This window comes from Staurois parvus, unplaced genomic scaffold, assembly GCF_062004578.1.
Source record: "Staurois parvus isolate SC_StPar_1 unplaced genomic scaffold, SC_StPar_1.0 ptg000192l, whole genome shotgun sequence".
Classification (NCBI taxonomy): domain Eukaryota; kingdom Metazoa; phylum Chordata; class Amphibia; order Anura; family Ranidae; genus Staurois; species Staurois parvus.
Window position 1 is genome coordinate 4,496,154 of NW_028317988.1, and position 21,184 is coordinate 4,517,337.

The window sequence follows — 21,184 nt, forward strand, 5'->3', positions numbered from 1 at the left end:
CACAGGAGAGGAACTCCTCCATTGGATCCGTGTCTGTCCTGATGTGACATTGTGAGTGTTTCCTCTCCCAGCGAAGTACAGGGCTTAGCACTGTGTAAAATAACATCCTCCCCAGACAGTCCAACTCTCTGCCCTGTTCACTCCCTCACTCCTATTTACTTCCCTATCCTCACTTGCAGGTCACCTCCCCATCCCCAAAGTACAATGCACGCTGCCCTGCGTACTCCCTCACTCCCATTTACCTTCCCATTTCCACTTGAAGCCTGGCATTACAGCCAACAGAGTTTACTCTTTTTATCTTTATATGTTAAAGTCACGCTTCTGTTTGTCAAAAAGCAATATTTTTGTTTTTTTCTGAAACTTGGTTTTATTTATAAAGACGTTATATACAGTTTGGTCCATATATATTTGGACACAAGCACAATTTTAGTTTTTTTCAGGTATTTACCAAAACACATTCAAACTATAGTTATATAATGGATATGGGCTGAAAGTGCACACTCTCGGGTTTAATTTGAGGGTATGTACATCCAAATTGGAGGAAGGGTTTAGGAATTACAGCTCTTAAGAGTAGCCATCCCCCCTTTTTCAAAGGACCAAAAGTAATTGGACAATTGAATCAAAAGCTGTTTCATGGCCAGGTGTGGGCTACTCCTTCATTATTTCTTCATCAATTAAGCAGGTAAAAGGTCTGGAGTTGATTCTAAGTGTGGTATTTGCATTTGAAATCTATGCTACATCATGCTTTCAAAGGAGCTGTCCATGCAAGTGAAACAGACTTCAAAGACAAAACAAATCCATCAGAGAGATAGCAGCAACATTAGGAATGGCCAAATCAACAGTTTGGTACATTCTGAGGAAATAAGAATGCACTGGTAAGCTCAGCAACATAAAAAGGCATGGACGTCCACGGAAGACAACAGTGGTGGATGATCGCAGGAACCTCTCTATGGTAAAGAAAAACCCCACTCACAACATCCAGACAAGTAAGGGACACTCTCCAGGAGGTGGGCGTATCATTGTCAAAGTGTACAATCAAGAGAAGATTTCACGAGAGCAAATACAGAGGGTTCACCACAAGGTGCAAACTATTCATAAGCCTGAAGAATAGAAAATCCAGATTAGACTTTGCCAAAAAAACATCTAAAAAAGCCAGACCAGTTCAAAAAAACCATTCTTTCGACGGATGAAACTACGATTAATCTGTATCAGAATAACAGGAAAAAAAAGTGTGGAGAAGGCTTGGAACAGCTCATGATCTGTAAAACATGGTGGAGGCAGTGTAATGGCATGGGCATGCATGGCTTCCAGTGGCACTGGGTCATTTGTGTTTATTGATGATGTGACAGAAGACAGAAGCAGCCGGATGAATTCTGCAGTGTTTAGAGATATACTCTCAGCCCAGATTCAGCCAAATGCAGCAAAATTGATTGGACGGTGCTTCAAAGTACAGATGGACAATGATCCAAAGCACACTGCAAAAGAAACCCAGGAGCTTTTGAAGGAAAACAAGTGGAATATTCTGCAATGGCTGAGTCAGTCACCTGATCTCAACCCAATTGAGCATGCATTTCACTTGCCGAAGGCAAAACTAAAGGCAGAAAGACCCACAAAGAACAACAGAAGACAGCTGCAGTTGGAGCCTGGCAATGCATCAGAAAGGACAAAACACAGTCTTTGGTAATGTCCATGGGTTCCAGACTTTAGGCAGTCATTGACAGTAAAAGATTCTCAACAAAATATTAAAATTAACATTTTAATTATGATTGTATTCATTTGTCCAATTACATTTGAGTCCCTGAAAATGGAGGGACTGTGTATAAAAATGGTTGCAGTTCTAAAATTTGTACTTGATATTTATGTTCAACCCCATGAATTAAAGCTGAAAGTCTGCACTTCAAATTCATTTGGATTGTTTCGTTTTAATTTATTCTGGTGGCATACAGAGCCAAAAGTATGAAAATTGTGCCTGTGTCCAAATATATATGGACCTAACTGTATCACAACTGCTAAATCTGTGTCTGTAGTGCATGTTCAAGCCTTACTATCAAAAATAATAACATATTATTAGATTTTGAATCCAGGAATGTATAATGAGTTTGGAAATTCTAGAGAAATGCTTAAATAATGCATTACAATTTAACTAAACCCATTAGATTTTAGTTGACTAACTAAAAATTGGAATTGATTTTCGTCATAGTTTCCTAAAAAATTCTAATTTTATTTTCATTTAGTTTTCGTCACTAAAAACATGCAGCTGACGAAAATATTCTCATTGACGAAATTAACACTGTTGTGGTTTTATGTTTCTAGATCCAAAAAGGAAAAATGTCGCATTCTATATCCTTCCCTAATTTTAGTGTGGGGAAGAGTTACAATCTCTTAGACTTTTTTTGTGGTCTGTATGCCTTCATGGGAGATCTCCTATTACTTTCTAATCTCAGTGACAATACAAGACGTTTGCAGAAATGTCCCTACAGTGGAGAGAAATCCCATCTTTAATAGAGAGAGACATGAGTCCTCCTTGAGAAATGCTTCCCTCACTTCCTGTTGTGGCCAACTGTTAACTAAAAAATTGTATATTTCTGTTCAGTTTTTGTTCCAATGAAACTGGGAAAGAAAGTGATAGTGAGAGTCTTCCTTTCACTATCCAAAAGTAGAAAAAATTCTAGCTTAGACTCTTACTTTAAAGCTCATCTTTTGGCCAATGCATTGTGAAGCACTTTTATACTTGCGTAAGTCTGCAGTCCCTGTCTCTTGTTGTCCCATTTCTGTGTGCAGGGGACCAGTAACCCAGCACTGCAGATACAGTCAGGTCCATAAATATTGGGACATCGACACAATTCTAACATTTTTGGCTCTATACACCACCACAATGGATTTGAAATGAAATGAACAACATATGCTTTAACTGCAGACTGACAGCTTTAATTTGAGGGTATTTACATCCAAATCAGGTGAATGGTGTAGGAATTACAACAGTTTGCATATGTGCCTCCCACTTGTTAAGGGACCAAAAGTAATGGGACAATTGGCTTCTCAGCTGTTCCATGGCCAGGTGTGTGTTATTCCCTCATTATCCCAATTACAATGAGCAGATAAAAGGTCCAGAGTTCATTTCAAGTGTGCTATTTGCATTTGGAATCTGTTGCTGTCAACTCTCAAGATGAGATCCAAAGAGCTGTCACTATCAGTGAAGCAAGCCATCATTAGGCTGAAAAAACAAAACAAACCCATCAGAGAGATAGCAAAAACATTAGGCATGGCCAAAACAACTGTTTGGAACATTCTTAAAAAGAAGGAACGCACCGGTGAGCTCAGCAACACCAAAAGACCCGGAAGACCACGGAAAACAACTGTGGTGGATGACCGAAGAATTATTTCCCTGGTGAAGAAAACACCCTTCACAACAGTTGGCCAGATCAAAAACACTTTCCAGGAGGTAGGTGTATGTGTGTCAAAGTCAACAATCAAGAGAAGACTTTTCCAGATTGAATACAGAGGGTTCACCACAAGATGTAAACCATTGGTGAGCCTCAAAAACAGGAAGGCCAGAATAGAGTTTGCCAAACGACATCTAAAAAAGCCTTCACAGTTCTGGAACAACATCCTATGGACAGATGAGACCAAGATCAACTTGTACCAGAGTGATGGGAAGAGAAGAGTATGGAGAAGGAAAGGAACTGCTCATGATCCTAAGCATACCACCTCATCAGTGAAGCATGGTGGTGGTAGTGTCATGGCGTGGGCATGTATGGCTGCCAATGGAACTGGTTCTCTTGTATTTATTGATGATGTGACTGCTGACAAAAGCAGCAGGATGAATTCTGAAGTGTTTCGGGCAATATTATCTGCTCATATTCAGCCAAATGCTTCAGAACTCATTGGACGCCACTTCACAGTGCAGATGGACAATGACCCAAAGCATACTGCAAAAGCAACCAAAGAGTTTTTTAAGGGAAAGAAGTGGAATGTTATGCAATGGCCAAGTCAATCACCTGACCTGAATCCGATTGAGCATGCATTTCACTTGCTGAAGACAAAACTGAAGGGAAAATGCCCCAAGAACAAGCAGGAACTGAAGACAGTTGCAGTAGAGGCCTGGCAGAGCATCACCAGGGATGAAACCCAGCGTCTGGTGATGTCTATGCGTTCTAGACTTCAGGCTGTAATTGACTGCAAAGGATTTGCAACCAAGTATTAAAAAGTGAAAGTTTGATTTATGATTATTATTCTGTCCCATTACTTTTGGTCTCTTAACACGTGGGAGGCACATATGCAAACTGTTGTAATTCCTACACCATTCACCTGATTTGGATGTAAATACCCTCAAATTAAAGCTGACAGTCTGCAGTTAAAGCACATCTTGTTCGTTTCATTTCAAATCCATTGTGGTGGTGTATAGAGCCAAAAATGTTAGAATTGTGTCAATGTTCCAATATTTATGGACCTGACTGTATGCCCTATACTATTGTCATCACTCCAATCTGTCTTCTGAACCCTGAGAGGATCCTGCCACTGGATAGCCAATAGAAACTGTGCAGTTTGGAACATATCGCTGATGTAGACACCCTAAGAAGAATGCCTTTAAAAAATCAGCACAAGGGACATTAACTCAAGTTAAATGAGATGTCTCCTTTGTGCTACTGTGTCCTCCTCCTTCCCAAAATCTTTCTCCTGCTATGTGGACCCCCCAACCCAATAATTCTTCAGTGCAGTGGTCATTAATAGAACTAAGGGGCTGTAACAGGTACTCATCCAGAGTGCCTGACTACGTCCAACCTTTCTGCCAAGCTCATCCATTCATAGAAGCCATTACTACAGCTTCTATGAATACACTGCAATCTATGATTGATGAAGGGTGGACCTATCAATCGTCTTCCCCATCCTCCATACATAGATCCTGTTTCATTCACAGAAGCTGCAGTAACAGCTTCTATGAATAGAGCAGATGGGCAGAAAGGGTGGGCATAGTTCAGCACTCTTGATGAGAGCCTGCCACAGCCCCCATTGCAGCAGAATATTATGGTGGTGGTGGTGGTTAGGGGGGGGGGGGGTTGGCATTGAAGGAGGAAGATTTTGGCAAAAGGAGGACACCTTGTCTCCTTTAAAGGAGAACTGTTTTTATAGCTTTTCTTTCTTTAACTAGCTCCCTCCATCCCCATAAGTTTTCTCATTCAGTGTTATACTTACCTTCATCCCCACACAGCCTTTTCCCCTACAATACTCACCTTTTTGTACAAATGTGAGCTGCAGCCCCACTCATTACTATGGGAAAGCCATACTCCTAGTGACTCCTTGAGGCCAGCAGGAGTATGGCTTCCCAAAGGAATGAATATGGTTGCAGCCCACATACATAATACAAAGTGGCCATTTTCGGTTAAACGGCCGTATGACTCTGTGTGGGGTAGTAGAGCGAAGATTGCTGAATTGGTAATGAAGTTCCCTTCATATAACCCACAATGAGCAACACTCAGAGAAGGGTGAAGGGAACTAACAGAAGAAAAAGAAACAGGTACAGTTTATAACTGAGAAAACTAAGAACAGAAAAGGAAGAAAGGGAATAAAAGGTCCCCACCTAAGGCACCACCTATTATCCTTCTTCATTGATAATCTGACCACCAGCAATACCATAATGTTATTATGCATCCACTGTATAGTACTGCTGTTTATTATATTAGCATAGTTTTTACCCACTGCATGTCATGTAAAGCAATGAAGATTGGAAATACACGCACAGTATGTTGTCTGTCAATGTCTGTATGAAGGTGGGGGCATGGCCCTCTCACCCACACTTCACCTCTCTCTCCCCTATAGGAAGCACGCCATGTTTTCTCTTGTAATTAATTGGTAGAGTGTGATGTGTGAAGCCAATGTCAGCGAAGGTCACAAGGCTTTAGCAAGTTCTGTCCATTACACTAAAGCAGCTGGAGAGATTGGAGACTAATGAGTTATCATAATCAAAGTGACTTTGAATTCTACAAGAGGGAATCTTTTGGTGAACATTGCTGGGCTCTAGGCTCATTGAAATGGTGGAAGTCATGTCCTGGCGCATATTTCAGCTTGTCTTGACAGAAGCACTTTGTAAACCTTTATATGAATTCCCTTGGATAGAAAAGCGAACTTACAAGAACTGCTGTCTAATTCAAGGTTAACAAACTACCAACATGTTGGCTGCAGCTCCCAATCAATATTTTGCACAAAGCTACCGACTGTGGCTGCTAAAGGTCAACGTAGACATGTTTAAATCTTGGCATTTGAAACTCTTGGAATTATGGAGGTAATAGAATAGAATAATTGTAATATGTACCGACAGAACAGTTTCATTATCCACTGGTCCTAGGTAAAGATCCTACGTACTAGGAGAACTGGCAAGACTCCAGGTAAATCTGACCTGGGTCATCATGTTATTTAGCTATGAACTAGCCTATAGTTTTGTTCAGAAATAATACGGTGAATAACAAATTTACACATTGCAAGGATTTGATTAAATGGCATGCAGGCTTGGCTGCAACTGTCCTGTGAATACTGAGACTGAGCCAATTTAGTAAGATACAAGCTAAGTGGAGGGGACGGCACACTATAATCATTTGGTCAGTTCATAAACTATAATAACGCCTATAGTCCCTCCAGCAACTCTCCAGATGTGCAATGTGAAAAGTAGCCCACCGGAAGTGAAAGTGGTTCTAAAGCCAAACATGTTTTAGCTTAAAGCATTCCCAGCATTAAAGTGGCTGTAAAGGCTCAAGATTTTTTACTTAATGCATTCTATGCCGCCATGGCAATCCATCAATGTGCACGAGAGCAGTGGCTCCACAGGGACTCTTCCTCCTCATTGGCTGAAACAGCAGCAAGAGGCATTGGCTTCTGATACTGTCAGTCACAACCAGTGAGCCAGTGAAGAGAGAGCAGGGACAGGGCCAAGCCACGCTCTGCGTGTAGAGCAGGCAAGTATGACATGTTATAAAAAACAAAATCTGCCTTTAATATCACGTTAATGTCCTAGTATTCACACCCCCAACCCAAATGCTTAAAGTGGAACTTCACCCAAAAGGAGACTTTCCACTTGTCATCCTCCTGCCAATGATTGTGAAAAATTATTTACAGGGGTTGGGACAAACCATTTAACACTGGCAGGGGTGTTTATGTTTATAACCATCACCATTATAGTCATATTGAAACCCTTTTTCCAATAGAAAAAGTATTATATGGAGTTAGGCTTTAATTTGTTTGTTTCTGTCTTAAAGACTAAAGTACATGTCCATCTAAGACAACCCTCTCCATAGGGTGACAACATTACTGCGCAATTTCACTGCAGAACAAACAGCGCTGTCATGCTGTTACAGGAACTGTAAAATCAACAGATCTACTGGCAGGATCAACAAATAACACTATACTTTACTGGGCACTCAGAAAAACAAAAGGTGCTGTGTTAGGCTAGGTTCACACCTATACAGTTTGCATTTGATCTGAAGTGTGGATACAAAAACCCAAAAACTACATACTAAACAATATGGTAGTGTGACAAGAACACCCCTACCTAAAAAAAGCAGGTTACTAGATGATCCACGCGGAGTAATATGAATTCAAAAGAATTTTTAACAATACTTTATTTGATCACATAGATCATAGGGAGGTTAAACATGAGCATGGTGTACATATGAAAAAAATAAAATCATGTTAAAAAACACTTAGCGTCTTCAATTTAGGGTCATCTTAGCAAATAGAGCACCATATAAGGCAGAGTTGTGTAATGATGCGATAGTTATCCTGGATTTCCGTGGGTTTCCCACTTAAATTCGAGTAAACCATGTGTTCAACAGATGTGTTCCCCATATATGTCAGGGACCTCCTGGAATGTAAGAGCTGGAACACAAAAATACATAATGTATGTATAGGAATATGAAAACCAATTCACATCCAAAAATCACCAGGCCTCCCTCCATATTAGTCAATGGATACTACTATTACCTTCTCAATAATGAGACTATCATGCCCGCTTCTCAAATGTAGGGACTTCCTGGATAGCCACCCCAAGTAAAACAAGGTCCACACTACCAAATGATTCTGAGGATATATATAGAGAAAAATGATAAATATATAGATCATAGGCATCAAGTGACCCCGAAAACAAAACACACACAAAATGTGGATATATTACCATCAATAAAGATCAAGAGGACTCCTGTCAACTTGAATTAGGATCAGGTCCTTGATGCTTTTTCAAAGATGCATATGGGGGTGAGGAGCCAGGTAGTCACAGTGCGTGGATTCCAAACACATATATAGTGTGTATGTAGCATATAGCAGGCCGTAGATACCTAAGTTTAATATACCCAATACAGGGTTTCCAAAAATTGCTCAATTTGAGAAGGTTATTGCGGTTTTATAAGGATGTGGCTATGTCACAGCAAAGAATGCCTGAATAGGATAGCGTATATATATATATATATATACATGTAGATTATCCTCCAAAGAGGGTTTCCAAAAAATTCCCCGAGTATACAGGGTAAATTAGGCCCATAAAACATGCCCTATTCCCACCACATAGACTCTATAAATCTCAACAGCCGTAAGCTTTAAATAACTTGCCACCGGTGGAAGGTATATTTCCCTGAGGGATTGCCGTTTTGCGAACCGCTGTAATAGTAGCCCAGTGGTAGTTCTCAGAGGGTCTTGGGCCTTCCTAGCAGGGAGCTGTGACACCGCCGTTCCTTCCCGCCTCGTGGGCGCCGCACCCAGTGAAGACGCCGAGCGAAGTGACGTCAATACGTTGACGCGTTTCGTCCACCAATCACCGCAGACTTCATCAGAACTGGGAGGGGACTTCAATCCTTCGCCTTATATGGTGCACTAATTGCATACCAAGTAGTCTCCACCTCGCCATCTTGTGTTGAAAGAATATCACTACACTGAGAATATCCAAAGTGAATTAAAACACATATCTTGAATTTTAAAAGAATGATTGCTGGATATACAAGAGGAGCCTAATTGCTATAGATCAAATCATCCTCTAAGAGGATAATAAAGAGGAGATTATTATAAACATATTTCTTGTTCACACTGGGAAACATCAAGACCAGGTCCAGCCACCAGAATCTCAAATATCAGTCCTATTATTATCATGCTCACCACCCAAAAGGAATAGAGAAGATTGCATAGTTAGATTCATATTTTGTCCACAGAGGTCCATATTTAATTCATATATATGTTATCCGAATATAGATTATAGCTCAGGGTATATGAAGAGTTCAGGGGAATTTATTTCAAAAACACCCCAAAGTTGAGTTCTGTATTTAGTCCAAATGGGACAAGTGCCCCCCAGGGTATAAATCCAAAATTTTTCTTTTTGTAGGAGGACTTTGTCAAAGTCACACCGACGAGCCGAGATATTCAGCAGGAAGATCCCTTTCACTTTTAGACCATCTGTTTTGCCTCCGTGTACTTCTTTAAAGTGTTGTGCCAGTGGGTTCTCTTTTTCTCCCTTTCTTGCATTCCTATTTTCATTTCTAATATCTCTCAGATGTTCGCCAATCCTAGTCCTGAGGCTTCTTTTTGTTTTACCTATATATATCTTTTTACATGGACATTCTATCATGTATATCATTTTACTACTAGAGCAGTTAATAAAGCTTCGTATTTGAAATATCCTAGAGTTATCATTATTGAAGAACTGATTGGACTTATGTACAAATGGACAAATCTGACAGTGGCCACATGGAAACATACCATATACCCCAGTCCTCCTAGTTAGCCAGTTTCTTTGTGGTGCTCTCTGAAATTCTGATTGTACTAGTATATCATTTAGATTCCGAGTTCGTTTTGCTACCATGTGGGGGCTCTCACCTACCAATCTCGCTATCTGCGGATTTTGGGTTAGCAGATGCCAATGGGAGTCCAGGGCCTTCTTGACTTCACCCCATTGTTGTCCAAATTTAGTTATAAATCTTACCGGTTGATTTACAGTGTTCGCAGTTACCTTTGATTTTGGTTTATTAATGAGTTCCTCTCTTGTTTTACTGAGGGCTCTTCTTTTTGCTCTTCTTAGGGTTCTATGTGAATAGCCCCTCTCTCTGAACCTCTTATAGAGTTGGATAGATTCATGTCTATACTCTAAATCTTCTGTACAGTTTCTTTTTATTCTCTGAAACTGACCAATAGGAATTCCCTGTTTTAAACTCCTTGGGTGATAGCTATTAGCATGTAGAAGTGTATTGGCCGCTGTTTCCTTTCTAAATGTTTTGGTGACCAATTCATTTCCGTGGACAGAGATTGACAAATCCAAAAAGGTTATCACCTCTCTATCCACTGTGTAAGTAAGTTTGATATTTCTATCATTCTTGTTCAAAAATTCCATAAATCTTTTAAGCTCATCGATACCTCCATCCCAGACCATCAGCACATCATCAATGTATCGCAACCAAGTTATTGCGTATTGTTTATAGGAAGTGGAGGGATATACTAACTCCTCTTCCCACAGACCTAGATGTAAACACGCGAATGCCGGAGCCCAGGGTGCTCCCATGGAGGTGCCACATATTTGCTGGTAGAAGGAACCCAGGAACTGAAAACAGTTATGGGTCAGCATAAACTCCAGCAGATCCAATATAAATTCATTTTGAGCCTCCATTTCGGGAAAGTATGTCTCCAGAAAATGGGCCACCGCTTTCTGTCCCCATACATGTGGGATGGAGGTATACAATGATTCCACATCGATACCCACCAGGAGTGCGCCTTTTGGTACTTTTACATATACAATCTTTTTAAGTACATCTCCCGTGTCCCTTACATAGGATCTGAGTTCCAAGACCAGATCCTTGATTAAGTCGTCTACAAATTTGCCTATTGGTTCCAGGGGGCCACCAATAGCAGATACTATAGGGCGTCCCGGTGGTTGAGAGGGATTTTTATGTATTTTTGGGATTACATAGAAGGTGGGAATATTATATGTATCAACTAACAACATATCGCATTCCCGTTTGGTTAATAAGTTTGCTTCACGTGCCAGTCCCACTTTTTTATTTAAATCAACCACAAGTTTTGGGAACGGATTGTTATGTAGTTTACGATATGTATCCAGACTCTTCAGCTGTCGAAGCACCTCCTTCTCATATTCCACACTCTCTAGTAGTACTACATTCCCCCCTTTATCACTCTTTTTAATCACAATGTTTTTAGCATTTTTAAGTTCCCTAAGTGCTATCCTTTCACCTCTAGTGAGGTTATCAGCGTTCCTCATTGTCCAATCTATTTTTCCAAGGTCATCATGTACTAGATCTAGAAAAGTACTTAGCCATTTGTTTTCCCTGATATTAGGCATTCTTCTAGAAGGAGTTTTAAGTCTAGTGTGTCTTTTCCACTTGTTAGAAACATCCCCCTCCCCAATTTCACTATCTGTGGGGGTCTCCTCAATAAGACTAATGAGATCTCTTAATGCCTCTTGTTCCCTCTCTGAATTCAGGTCCCAGGGATTTTGTTCTTCTCTGGATAGATATGGAATTCTTAAAAGGATCTTTCTCAAAAACAAATTTAGGTCTTTATAGACCTCAAACAGGTCCATTTTATCCGTAGGAGAAAAGGTTAAACCTTTTCGCAGTAAATCATAGTGTCTTTTTTTCAAAACAAAATTGGAAAGATTTATTACCTTAAGATCATTAGTTCCCCCCTCTTGGTTAATCTTTATCTCTTGTGGCTTCTGGTTCGATTTTGATTGGATGGTTTTAGGGCAACTGAGGTGCTTCTTTCTTCCTTTGTCCCATTCATTTGTTTGTTTGTTTGTTTTAGTATTCCATGGTTCTCGCCATCTGTTTTTTCCTCTAAAAAACTGACAGATCTCTTATTACTTTCATCATCATCCTCACTCATTGATGAATATCCTCTATTATTCCTAAAAAAATGTTTCCCAGTGTGAACAAGAAATATGTTTATAATAATCTCCTCTTTATTATCCTCTTAGAGGATGATTTGATCTATAGCAATTAGGCTCCTCTTGTATATCCAGCAATCATTCTTTTAAAATTCAAGATATGTGTTTTAATTCACTTTGGATATTCTCAGTGTAGTGATATTCTTTCAACACAAGATGGCGAGGTGGAGACTACTTGGTATGCAATTAGTGCACCATATAAGGCAAAGGATTGAAGTCCCCTCCCAGTTCTGACAAAGTCTGCGGTGATTGGCGGACGAAACGCGTCAACGTATTGACGTCACTTCGCTCGGCGTCTTCACTGGGTGCGGCGCCCACAAGGCGGGAAGGAACGGCGGTGTCACAGCTCCCTGCTAGGAAGGCCCAAGACCCTCTGAGAACTACCACTGGGCTACTATTACAGCGGTTCGCAAAACGGCAATCCCTCAGGGAAATATACCTTCCACCGGTGGCAAGTTATTTAAAGCTTACGGCTGTTGAGATTTATAGAGTCTATGTGGTGGCAATAGGGCATGTTTTATGGGCCTAATTTACCCTGTATACTCGGGGAATTTTTTGGAAACCCTCTTTGGAGGATAATCTACATGTATATATATATATATATATATATATACGCTATCCTATTCAGGCATTCTTTGCTGTGACATAGCCACATCCTTATAAAACCGCAATAACCTTCTCAAATTGAGCAATTTTTGGAAACCCTGTATTGGGTATATTAAACTTAGGTATCTACGGCCTGCTACAGTTGCAAGAAAAAGTATGTGAACCCCTTGGGATTACGTGGAGTTTTGCATGAATTGGGCATAAAATGTTCTCTGAATGTCATCTAAGTCACAACAATAGAAGAACACAGTCTGCTGAACATAATACTACACAAGCATTAGATGTTGCCATGGTTTAATTGCACATAACATGTAAACATTCACAGTGCAGGGAGGAAAAAGTATGTGAGGCCCTAGCTTAATGACTTCTCCCAGAGCTAATTGGAGCCAGGAGTGAGCCAACCTTGACTCCAATCAGTGTGATGATATTGGATGTGTTGCTGACAGCTGTCCTGCCCTTAAAAAACACACACCTGTTTTGGGTTTACTGGTTTCAAGAAGCACTCTCTGATGTGAACCATGCCTCGCAGAAAAGAGCTCTCAGAAGACCTACGATCAAGAATTGTTGACTTGCATGAAGCTGGAAAGGGTTACAAAAGTATCTCCAAAAGCCTTGATGTTCATGTGTCCACGGTAAGACAGACTGTCTACAAATGGAGAAAGTTTAGCACTGTTGCTACTCTCCCTAGGTGTGGTCGTCCTGTAAAAATGACTGCAAGAGCACAGCGCAGAATGCTTCATGAGGTTAAGAAGAATCCCAGAGTGTAAGCTAAAGACCTACAGAAACCTCTGGCACATGCTAACATTTTTGTTGACACATCTACAATAAGGAAAACATTAAACAAGAATGGAGTACATGGGAGGACACCACGGAGGAAGCCATTGCTGTCCAAAAAGAAGATTGCAGCACGTTTGAAGTTTGCAAAAGAGCACCTGGATGTTCCACAGCACTACTGGCAAAATATACTGTGGACAGATGAAACCAAGATTGAGTTGTTTGGGAAGAACACACAACACTATGTGTGGAGAAAAAAAGGCACAGCACACCAACATCAAAACCTCATCCCCACTGTAAAACATGGCGGAGGGAGCATCATGGTTTGGGGCTGCTTTGCTGCCTCAGGGCCTGGACGGATTGTTGTCATTGATGGGAAAATGAATTCCAGAGTTTATCAAGACATTTTGCAGGAACACGTACGACCATCTCTCTGCCAAATGAAGCTCAACAGAGGATGGGTGATGCAACAGGACAATGACCCAAAGCATACAAGTAATTCAACAAAACAATGGCTGCAACAGCACAGAATACACCTTCTGGAGTGGCCCAGTCAGAGTCCTGACCTCAACCCGATTGAAATGCTGTGGCATGACCTTAAGAGAGCGATTCACACCAGACATCCCAAGAATATTGCTACACTGAAACAGTTTTGTGAAGAGGAGTGATCCAAAATTACTCCAGATCGTTGTACAGGTCTGATCTGCAACTACAGGAAACGTTTGGTTGAGGTTATTGCTGCCAAAGGAGGGTCAACCAGTTATTAAGTCCAAAGGTTCACATACTTTTTCCTCCCTGCACTGTGAATGTTTACATGTTATGTGCAATTAAACCATGGCAACATCTAATGCTTGTGTAGTATTATGTTCAGCAGACTGTGTTCTTCTATTGTTGTGACTTAGATGTCGTTCAGAGCACATTTTATGCCCAATTCATGCAAAACTCCACGTAATCCCAAGGGGTTCACATACTTTTTCTTGCAACTGTATATGCTACATACACACTATATATGTGTTTGGAATCCACGCACTGTGACTACCTGGCTCCTCACCCCCATATGCATCTTTGAAAAAGCATCAAGGACCTGATCCTAATTCAAGTTGACAGGAGTCCTCTTGATCTTTATTGATGGTAATATATCCACATTTTGTGTGTGTTTTGTTTTCGGGGTCACTTGATGCCTATGATCTATATATTTATCATTTTTCTCTATATATATCCTCAGAATCATTTGGTAGTGTGGACCTTGTTTTACTTGGGGTGGCTATCCAGGAAGTCCCTACATTTGAGAAGCGGGCATGATAGTCTCATTATTGAGAAGGTAATAGTAGTATCCATTGACTAATGTGGAGGGAGGCCTGGTGATTTTTGGATGTGAATTGGTTTTCATATTCCTATACATACATTATGTACTTTTGTGTTCCAGCTCTTACATTCCAGGAGGTCCCTGACATATATGGGGAACACATCTGTTGAACACATGGTTTACTCGAATTTAAGTGGGAAACCCACAGAAATCCAGGACAACTATCGCATCATTACACAACTCTGCCTTATATGGTGCTCTATTTGCTAAGATGACCCTAAATTGAAGACGCTAAGTGTTTTTTAACATGATTTTATTTTTTTCATATGTACACCGTGCTTATGTTTAACCTCCCTATGATCTATGTGATCAAATAAAGTATTGTTAAAAATTCTTTTGAATTCATATTACTCCACGTGGATCATCTAGTAACCTGCTTTTTAAGATGTGAACGTGTGCCATAGGAAATCATGTTAAATGGACTGCTGTGCATTTCTGAAAAATGCAAAACGCAACGGAAAACACATAGGTGTGAACCTAGACTAAAAACCACTTATAAATTGCATCACATATGTCATCTTTATATGTGCCCACAGTTTTACTTTAAACCAGCCGTCCAAAAAAGGCTAAAAATGAACAGTCTAAAGATAAAAAAACACAACCAGATTTTGCTGACAGATTCAGTTTTAATCCAGTCATTTTTTTTTTCTGCCACTGGATGACCAGCATAATTCAACTCACGTCCTCTGAGCCCAGGTCATCCCGGACATGTCCTCAGCAGCACAGTGATCAGCTCAACTTTCTTTCACTTTATTCTTTCCACATATAAGCACAATAACTCTTTGTATTGCTTCAGCCTCTCACACATGCCAGCTCTGCTGTGCAGGGATGGCAATTTACTGATACCAGATTAGATCCAGGTACCTACACTACTTGTATTTAAAATTATATATATTTGATTATATTTTAATTATTACATTCATTTGTGTCTTTTATATCTGCCTAGAATTAGATGCTTCTTTTTAGCAAACAGCTTTAGGTGGAAGGAATTGCGGAAATTGCTTTACAAGAAAACTTTCATAAAAAATGGTTATTAAGAATGCCTAACCTCCATATGCCAGTGAAGCTGTACATTGAGCTGACACAGCGAGGCAAAGCTGGTGAATTCAAACCATCCAGTCGTAGAAGAAGTGATGGAAATCCATACAGAACCAAATATTTCACATAGAAAAATAGTACCTGCGCCAATGCCAGACCACCTGAAAGACACAAACATATACCACAATCAGGGTGGATACAAATCAATGATGTTTAAAATTTTTTTTAAAAAAATCAGATTTTTTTTATTTAAATCTGTTTTTTTTTATTTAAATCAGATTTTTTTTAAATAAAATGCTTTTTGAGGAAAATATATTACCATCCAAACGTTATTCCATCATGAAATAAAGATTAGTTTTTTAATTATGTAGAATAAGGCTGTATATGTTTAATTTTTTTGGTAAATAAATTCCATGAATCCATTCACAATGTCATGCTCTTCCAGAGGTTTTTGATTATTGGTGCTCGGTTTACTTTTGCAGTTCTCAAAACTGAATTTGACTCAGCGGAGATCACATGCCTCTTCTTCACAGCAAAAATGTTATAACATGAACAGAGTTAAGAAAAAGACCTTCATCCTAACTTCTACAAACCTATGAATACAGATTTAACCCCTTCAGTGCTAAGTTTCAAGAAGTTCAGTGAATAGAATAGAAACAATATTTTTCTGATTGTTTGGAGTGGAATAGATCTGCACAAGAAGAAAGTGAAACTAAGTGTGAGGAGGAAGGGGCTGACAGTCTAAGTTTCTTAAAATATATATATTTTGTTTAGCCAAATTAGTTACCAAACATGGATGTTTGTTTAGGCAAATAACATATGCTGGAATGTTATTGTTTCAGTTGAATAAATCTATTTAAATTGTTATTATTAAGGTAATGATTATTTTTCTCCTTCCCAAGTACAACAGAAAAGTTGTCCAAAAATGAATGATTAACCTATTAAACTGGGGATAAAAAAAACTAATATGAAAAGTTGTTATTCTAAAAATCTTCATCTACTTGTATATTAAAGTTATACCAGCAAGAATTAGTCTTTATGTAGAAAACTAGGATATAAATCAAGCCTTACTGACTAGTGATTTAAATCGTGATTTAAATCAAATCCAACCTGACCACAATACAGTCAATGATCTAACGGTAGTAAGAAGGAGGACAGGGGAGATCACACCTATGCTTAGGTATGCCAGCGAAAAAGGTTTTAGTGTATTTGGAAGAGTCACCTTTTCCTGTCCTCTGTGCCACTTGGCTTTTTAATTATAACAATATCAGCTCAGGAGAATTACAGTCATGGCCGAAATTGTTGGCACCCTTGATATTTCTCCAGGAAATCATGTATTTCTCACGAAACGTATTGCATTAACACATGTTTTGCTATACACATGTTTATTCCCTTTGTGTGTATTGGGACAAAACAAAAAAAGGGAGGAAAGAAAGCAAATTCGACATAATGTCACACAAACCTCCAAAAATGGGCTGGACAAAAGTATTGGCACCCTTTCACAACTGCGGATAAATAAGAATGTTACAAGCATGTGATGCTCCTGTAAACTCACCTGGGGCAAGTAACAGGTGTGGGCAATATAGAAATCACACCTGAAAGCAGATAAAAAGGAGAGACGTTCACTTAACCTTTGCATTGTGTGTCTGTCTGTGCCACACTAAGCATGGACAACAGAAAGAGGAGACGAGAACTGTCTGAGGACCTGAGAACCAAAATTGTGGCAAAATATCAACAATCTCAAGGTTACAAGTCCATCTCCAGAGAACTAGATTTGCCTTTGTCCACAGTGCGCAACATTATCAAGAAGTTTGCAACCCATGGCACTGTAGCTAATCTCCCTGGTCGTGGACGGATGAGGAAAATTGATGAAAGATTGCAACGCAGAATAGTCCGGATGGTGGATAAGCAGCCCCAAACATGTTCCAAAGACATTCAAGCTGTCCTGCAGGCTCAGGGAGCATCAGTGTCAGCGCGAACTATCCGTCGACATTTAAATGAAATGAAACGCTATGGCAGGAGACCCAGGAGGACCCCACTGCTGACACAGAGACATAAAAAAGCAAGACTACAGTTTGCCAAAATGTACTTGAGTAAGCCAAAAGCCTTCTGGGAAAACGTCTTGTGGACAGATGAGACCAAGATAGAGCTTTTCGGTAAAGCACATCATTCTACTGTTTACCGAAAACGGAATGAGGCCTACAAAGAACAAAACACAGTACCTACGGTAAAATATGGTGGAGGTTCAATGATGTTTTGGGGTTGTTTTGCTGCCTCTGGCACTGGGTGCCTTGACTGTGTGCAAGGCATCATGAAATCTGAGGATTACCAAAGGATTTTGGGTCGCACTGTAGGGCCCAGTGTCAGAAAGCTGGGTTTGCGTCCAAGATCCTGGGTCTTCCAGCAGGACAATGACCCCAAACATACGTCAAAAAGCACTCAGAAATGGATGGCAAAGAAGCGCTGGAGAGTTCTGAAGTGGCCAGCAATGAGCCCAGATCTAAATCCCATTGAACACCTGTGGAGAGATCTTAAAATTGCTGTTGGGAAAAGGTGTCCTTCCAATAAGAGAGACCTGGAGCTGTTTGCAAAGGAAGAGTGGTCCAAAATTCCGGGTGAGAGGTGTCAGAAGCTTATTGATGGTTATAGGAAGCGACTGATTTCAGTTATGTTTTCCAAAGGGTGTGCAACCAAATATTAAGTTAAGGGTGCCAATACTTTTGTCCAGCCCATTTTTGGGGTTTTGTGTGACATTATGTCATATTTGCTTTTCTGCCTCTGTTTTATATTTGTTCCAATACATACAAAGGGAATAAACATGTGTATAGCAAAACATGTGTTAATGCAATACCTTTTTTGTGTGAAATACTTGATTTTCAGGAAAAATATCAAGGGTGCCAACAATTTCGGCCATGACTGTATGTAGTGTTGGCTGGTTGAGCGGGAGTTCCGGCGGGACAGAAGCTCCCGTTAAAGCTGCAGAACGTGGTGGTGGGGGATGTGGGGGGTTAAACGTCCCCTCCCGCTGCTTGTAAAAGCAGAGTGGCAAATTAGCCGCTCTGATTGCTATTAGGGCTCATGTACACGGGGCGTTTGGAAAACACTGAATGATGATGGAAACTGACTGCTGGAAAACATAGGTTAAAAATGTCTGTTTAGCCGCGTTTGCATAGCGCGTTTGCGTTTAGAAATGTTTTTTAAAGATAACATCAAGAGACCGTCCAAAATGCCCAGAATGCACTGAAAAACAGTAAAAAAAATCAACTATTTCAGACATTTTGAGAGAAATAGAAAGAGCCAAAGCAGAGAGATCAGTAAGTGTTGAGATGACCTATCTTTTCTGGCTGTATTCACTATGAATCCCATCATGAGCATAATGCGGCGCGTTCTACCATTTTTTCCTTCCTGGCTGCACTGGTGTACTGGGTCCATTTGAATACATGGAAAACGCATTGCATGCATTTCTGATTATGAAAAAATACTCTGGACAGCATTTGGATATGTACAGTTAAAAAACGCTTCTAAACGCAAACCGCTTCTAAACGCGGTTAGCCGCGTTTCAACATGTTTACATTTTGCTGTTTGAAATGCTGATAAAATCTACTCCTGAACGCAAGTTTGGTGTGTTCAAAAAAACGACTGTAAACTCAACTGCCTGTAAACGAAGATATGTACATGGGCACATAGGAAAACATTAGGGAGAGTTCAGGGGCTGCTGAAAAAGACGCTGAAAAGCTCGTGAATGTCAATTTATCAGCTGCAATGCATGCACCCTTACAAGAAAGCCAAGAAGCAGCTCTCAATAACGGTACAGGCATCATCCCGCTACAACAGCTCAAACTACAGCAACGGGTATGTCACGGAGCTGATGTGGATATTATTGATTCATAAAGGTGAACTTAGCCTTTCATTTTCACTCTCAGGCATAACAGTAAATCAGACAACAATAAAAACTTGAAAGGTGTTCTAATCCCTCTCAAACAAAGAAGTGTTTGCCTTTAGTCAAAAATGTCTCTAATCTTCCCCCTTCTGCACAGGTAAGTAACCAGCTTGGATGAGGGTAGGGTTAGGGTCAAAAGTTTTGTTTAAGTACACCTATCCTTTAACCCTTTCGCTGCTATTTTAGGAGTGAAGATTACACAAACCACCCAAACAATACATATTTTCTGTCACACGATATTACCAGAAAGGTCTAAGAAACGCAAAATTTCATTAAAAAAACACACTAAAGTGAATTTTAGGGCAAACAAACACAATAAATTACCCACATTTTTGGTAAAATATAAAAGATGAGTAACTAGATACCCAACATGCCAACCCTTAAATTTGTGTGCGTTTATGAAATGACAACAAACTTCAGTACCCTATATGTTCTATAGGCGATGCTTTAAAAGCCCCTATAGGTCATCAGTTTAGTGTTATGGAGTAGGTCTTGTGCTAGAATTGTTGCTCTCACTCTGACGTTTACGCTCGTACGTGCGTATATGTGGGGGGGTTCAAACTTTTTTTGGGGGGATGTTTTGTGCTTGGATGTAACTATTTTTTAATTAACTTTTTTTTTTTCATCACATAGGGGACAAAAAGTCCCCTATGTGATGATTTGTAGGTAAAAAAAAGTCCCCTATGTGATGATTTGTAGGTGACAAAAAGTCCCCTATGTGATGATTTGTAGGAGACAAAAAGTCCCCTATGCGATGATTTTTAGGTGACAGGTTCTCTTTAATGAGACATGCCTAAAAGACCCTGCATGTCTCCTCTAGTCTCCACTACATGTATTGCAATGCAGATCACATTGCAATACATGTATTCCCAGCTAGAGTAGCTGGGGAAAGTGACAGCCATGACCCGGGAAGTGTCATCATACATGTCACCTTCCGGGTCATAGAAAGAAGGGGAAAAGAGCAGATGAACTCCATTCACCAGCACCCGCCATGTCTGGTGACAGCCATTACCTGGAAGTGTCGTCATACACGTCGCCTTCCGGGTCATAGAAAGAAGAGGAGAAGAGCGAACGAACTCCACCTACCAGCACCCGCCATGGCGTCACCAGGCCCACAGATTTTTTAGTTCACAATATCTTTATCGGCTAAAACATCCTGCTCATCAACGAAGAGAAAATTGTTCAATCAGTGGTTCCACAAAATTTTTTGTACGATTTTCTTATCTTGTGTACAGGCATAAAGCCTGGAAAATAGACTAATGCCACGTACACACGATAAGAAAATCGTCTGAAATTTTTTTAGCCGATAACGATATTGTGAACTAAAAAATCCGGTTGAACAACAGTGAAAAATGTTGTTGTTTCGCATGCGAACGACCGATTTTCTATGCGGTGGTATGACAGTCGTACGAAAAAAATCTATCAAGCGCTATCACGCATGAGCGGAAACAGAAGATGACCCGGATGTTTATGTCCGAGGAATCTTCGTAAACACAAACAAAAAATCCAAATGTTAAAAGTAGATTGTCCTAAT

General features: G+C 40.1%; 1 protein-coding gene and 1 long non-coding RNA gene across 3 annotated transcripts in view; both read right to left on the minus strand.

Moving 5' to 3' along the window:
• The window catches only part of HHAT (hedgehog acyltransferase), a 385,158-nt gene that overhangs the window by 238,009 nt on the left and 125,965 nt on the right, over nt 1-21,184 (minus strand). For both annotated transcript variants that reach the window (XM_089677807.1, XM_089677808.1), the window contains one exon: nt 15,721-15,871. In XM_089677807.1, the coding sequence (XP_089533933.1) occupies nt 15,721-15,871 (151 nt within the window). The remainder of the gene's footprint in view (nt 1-15,720; nt 15,872-21,184) is intronic.
• On the minus strand, nt 7,594-8,728 carry LOC149461773 (uncharacterized). Its single transcript, XR_016312765.1, has 2 exons — nt 7,972-8,728; nt 7,594-7,866 (listed from the first exon to the last, which is right to left on the minus strand). It is a non-coding gene; the product is annotated as an uncharacterized LOC149461773 (long non-coding RNA).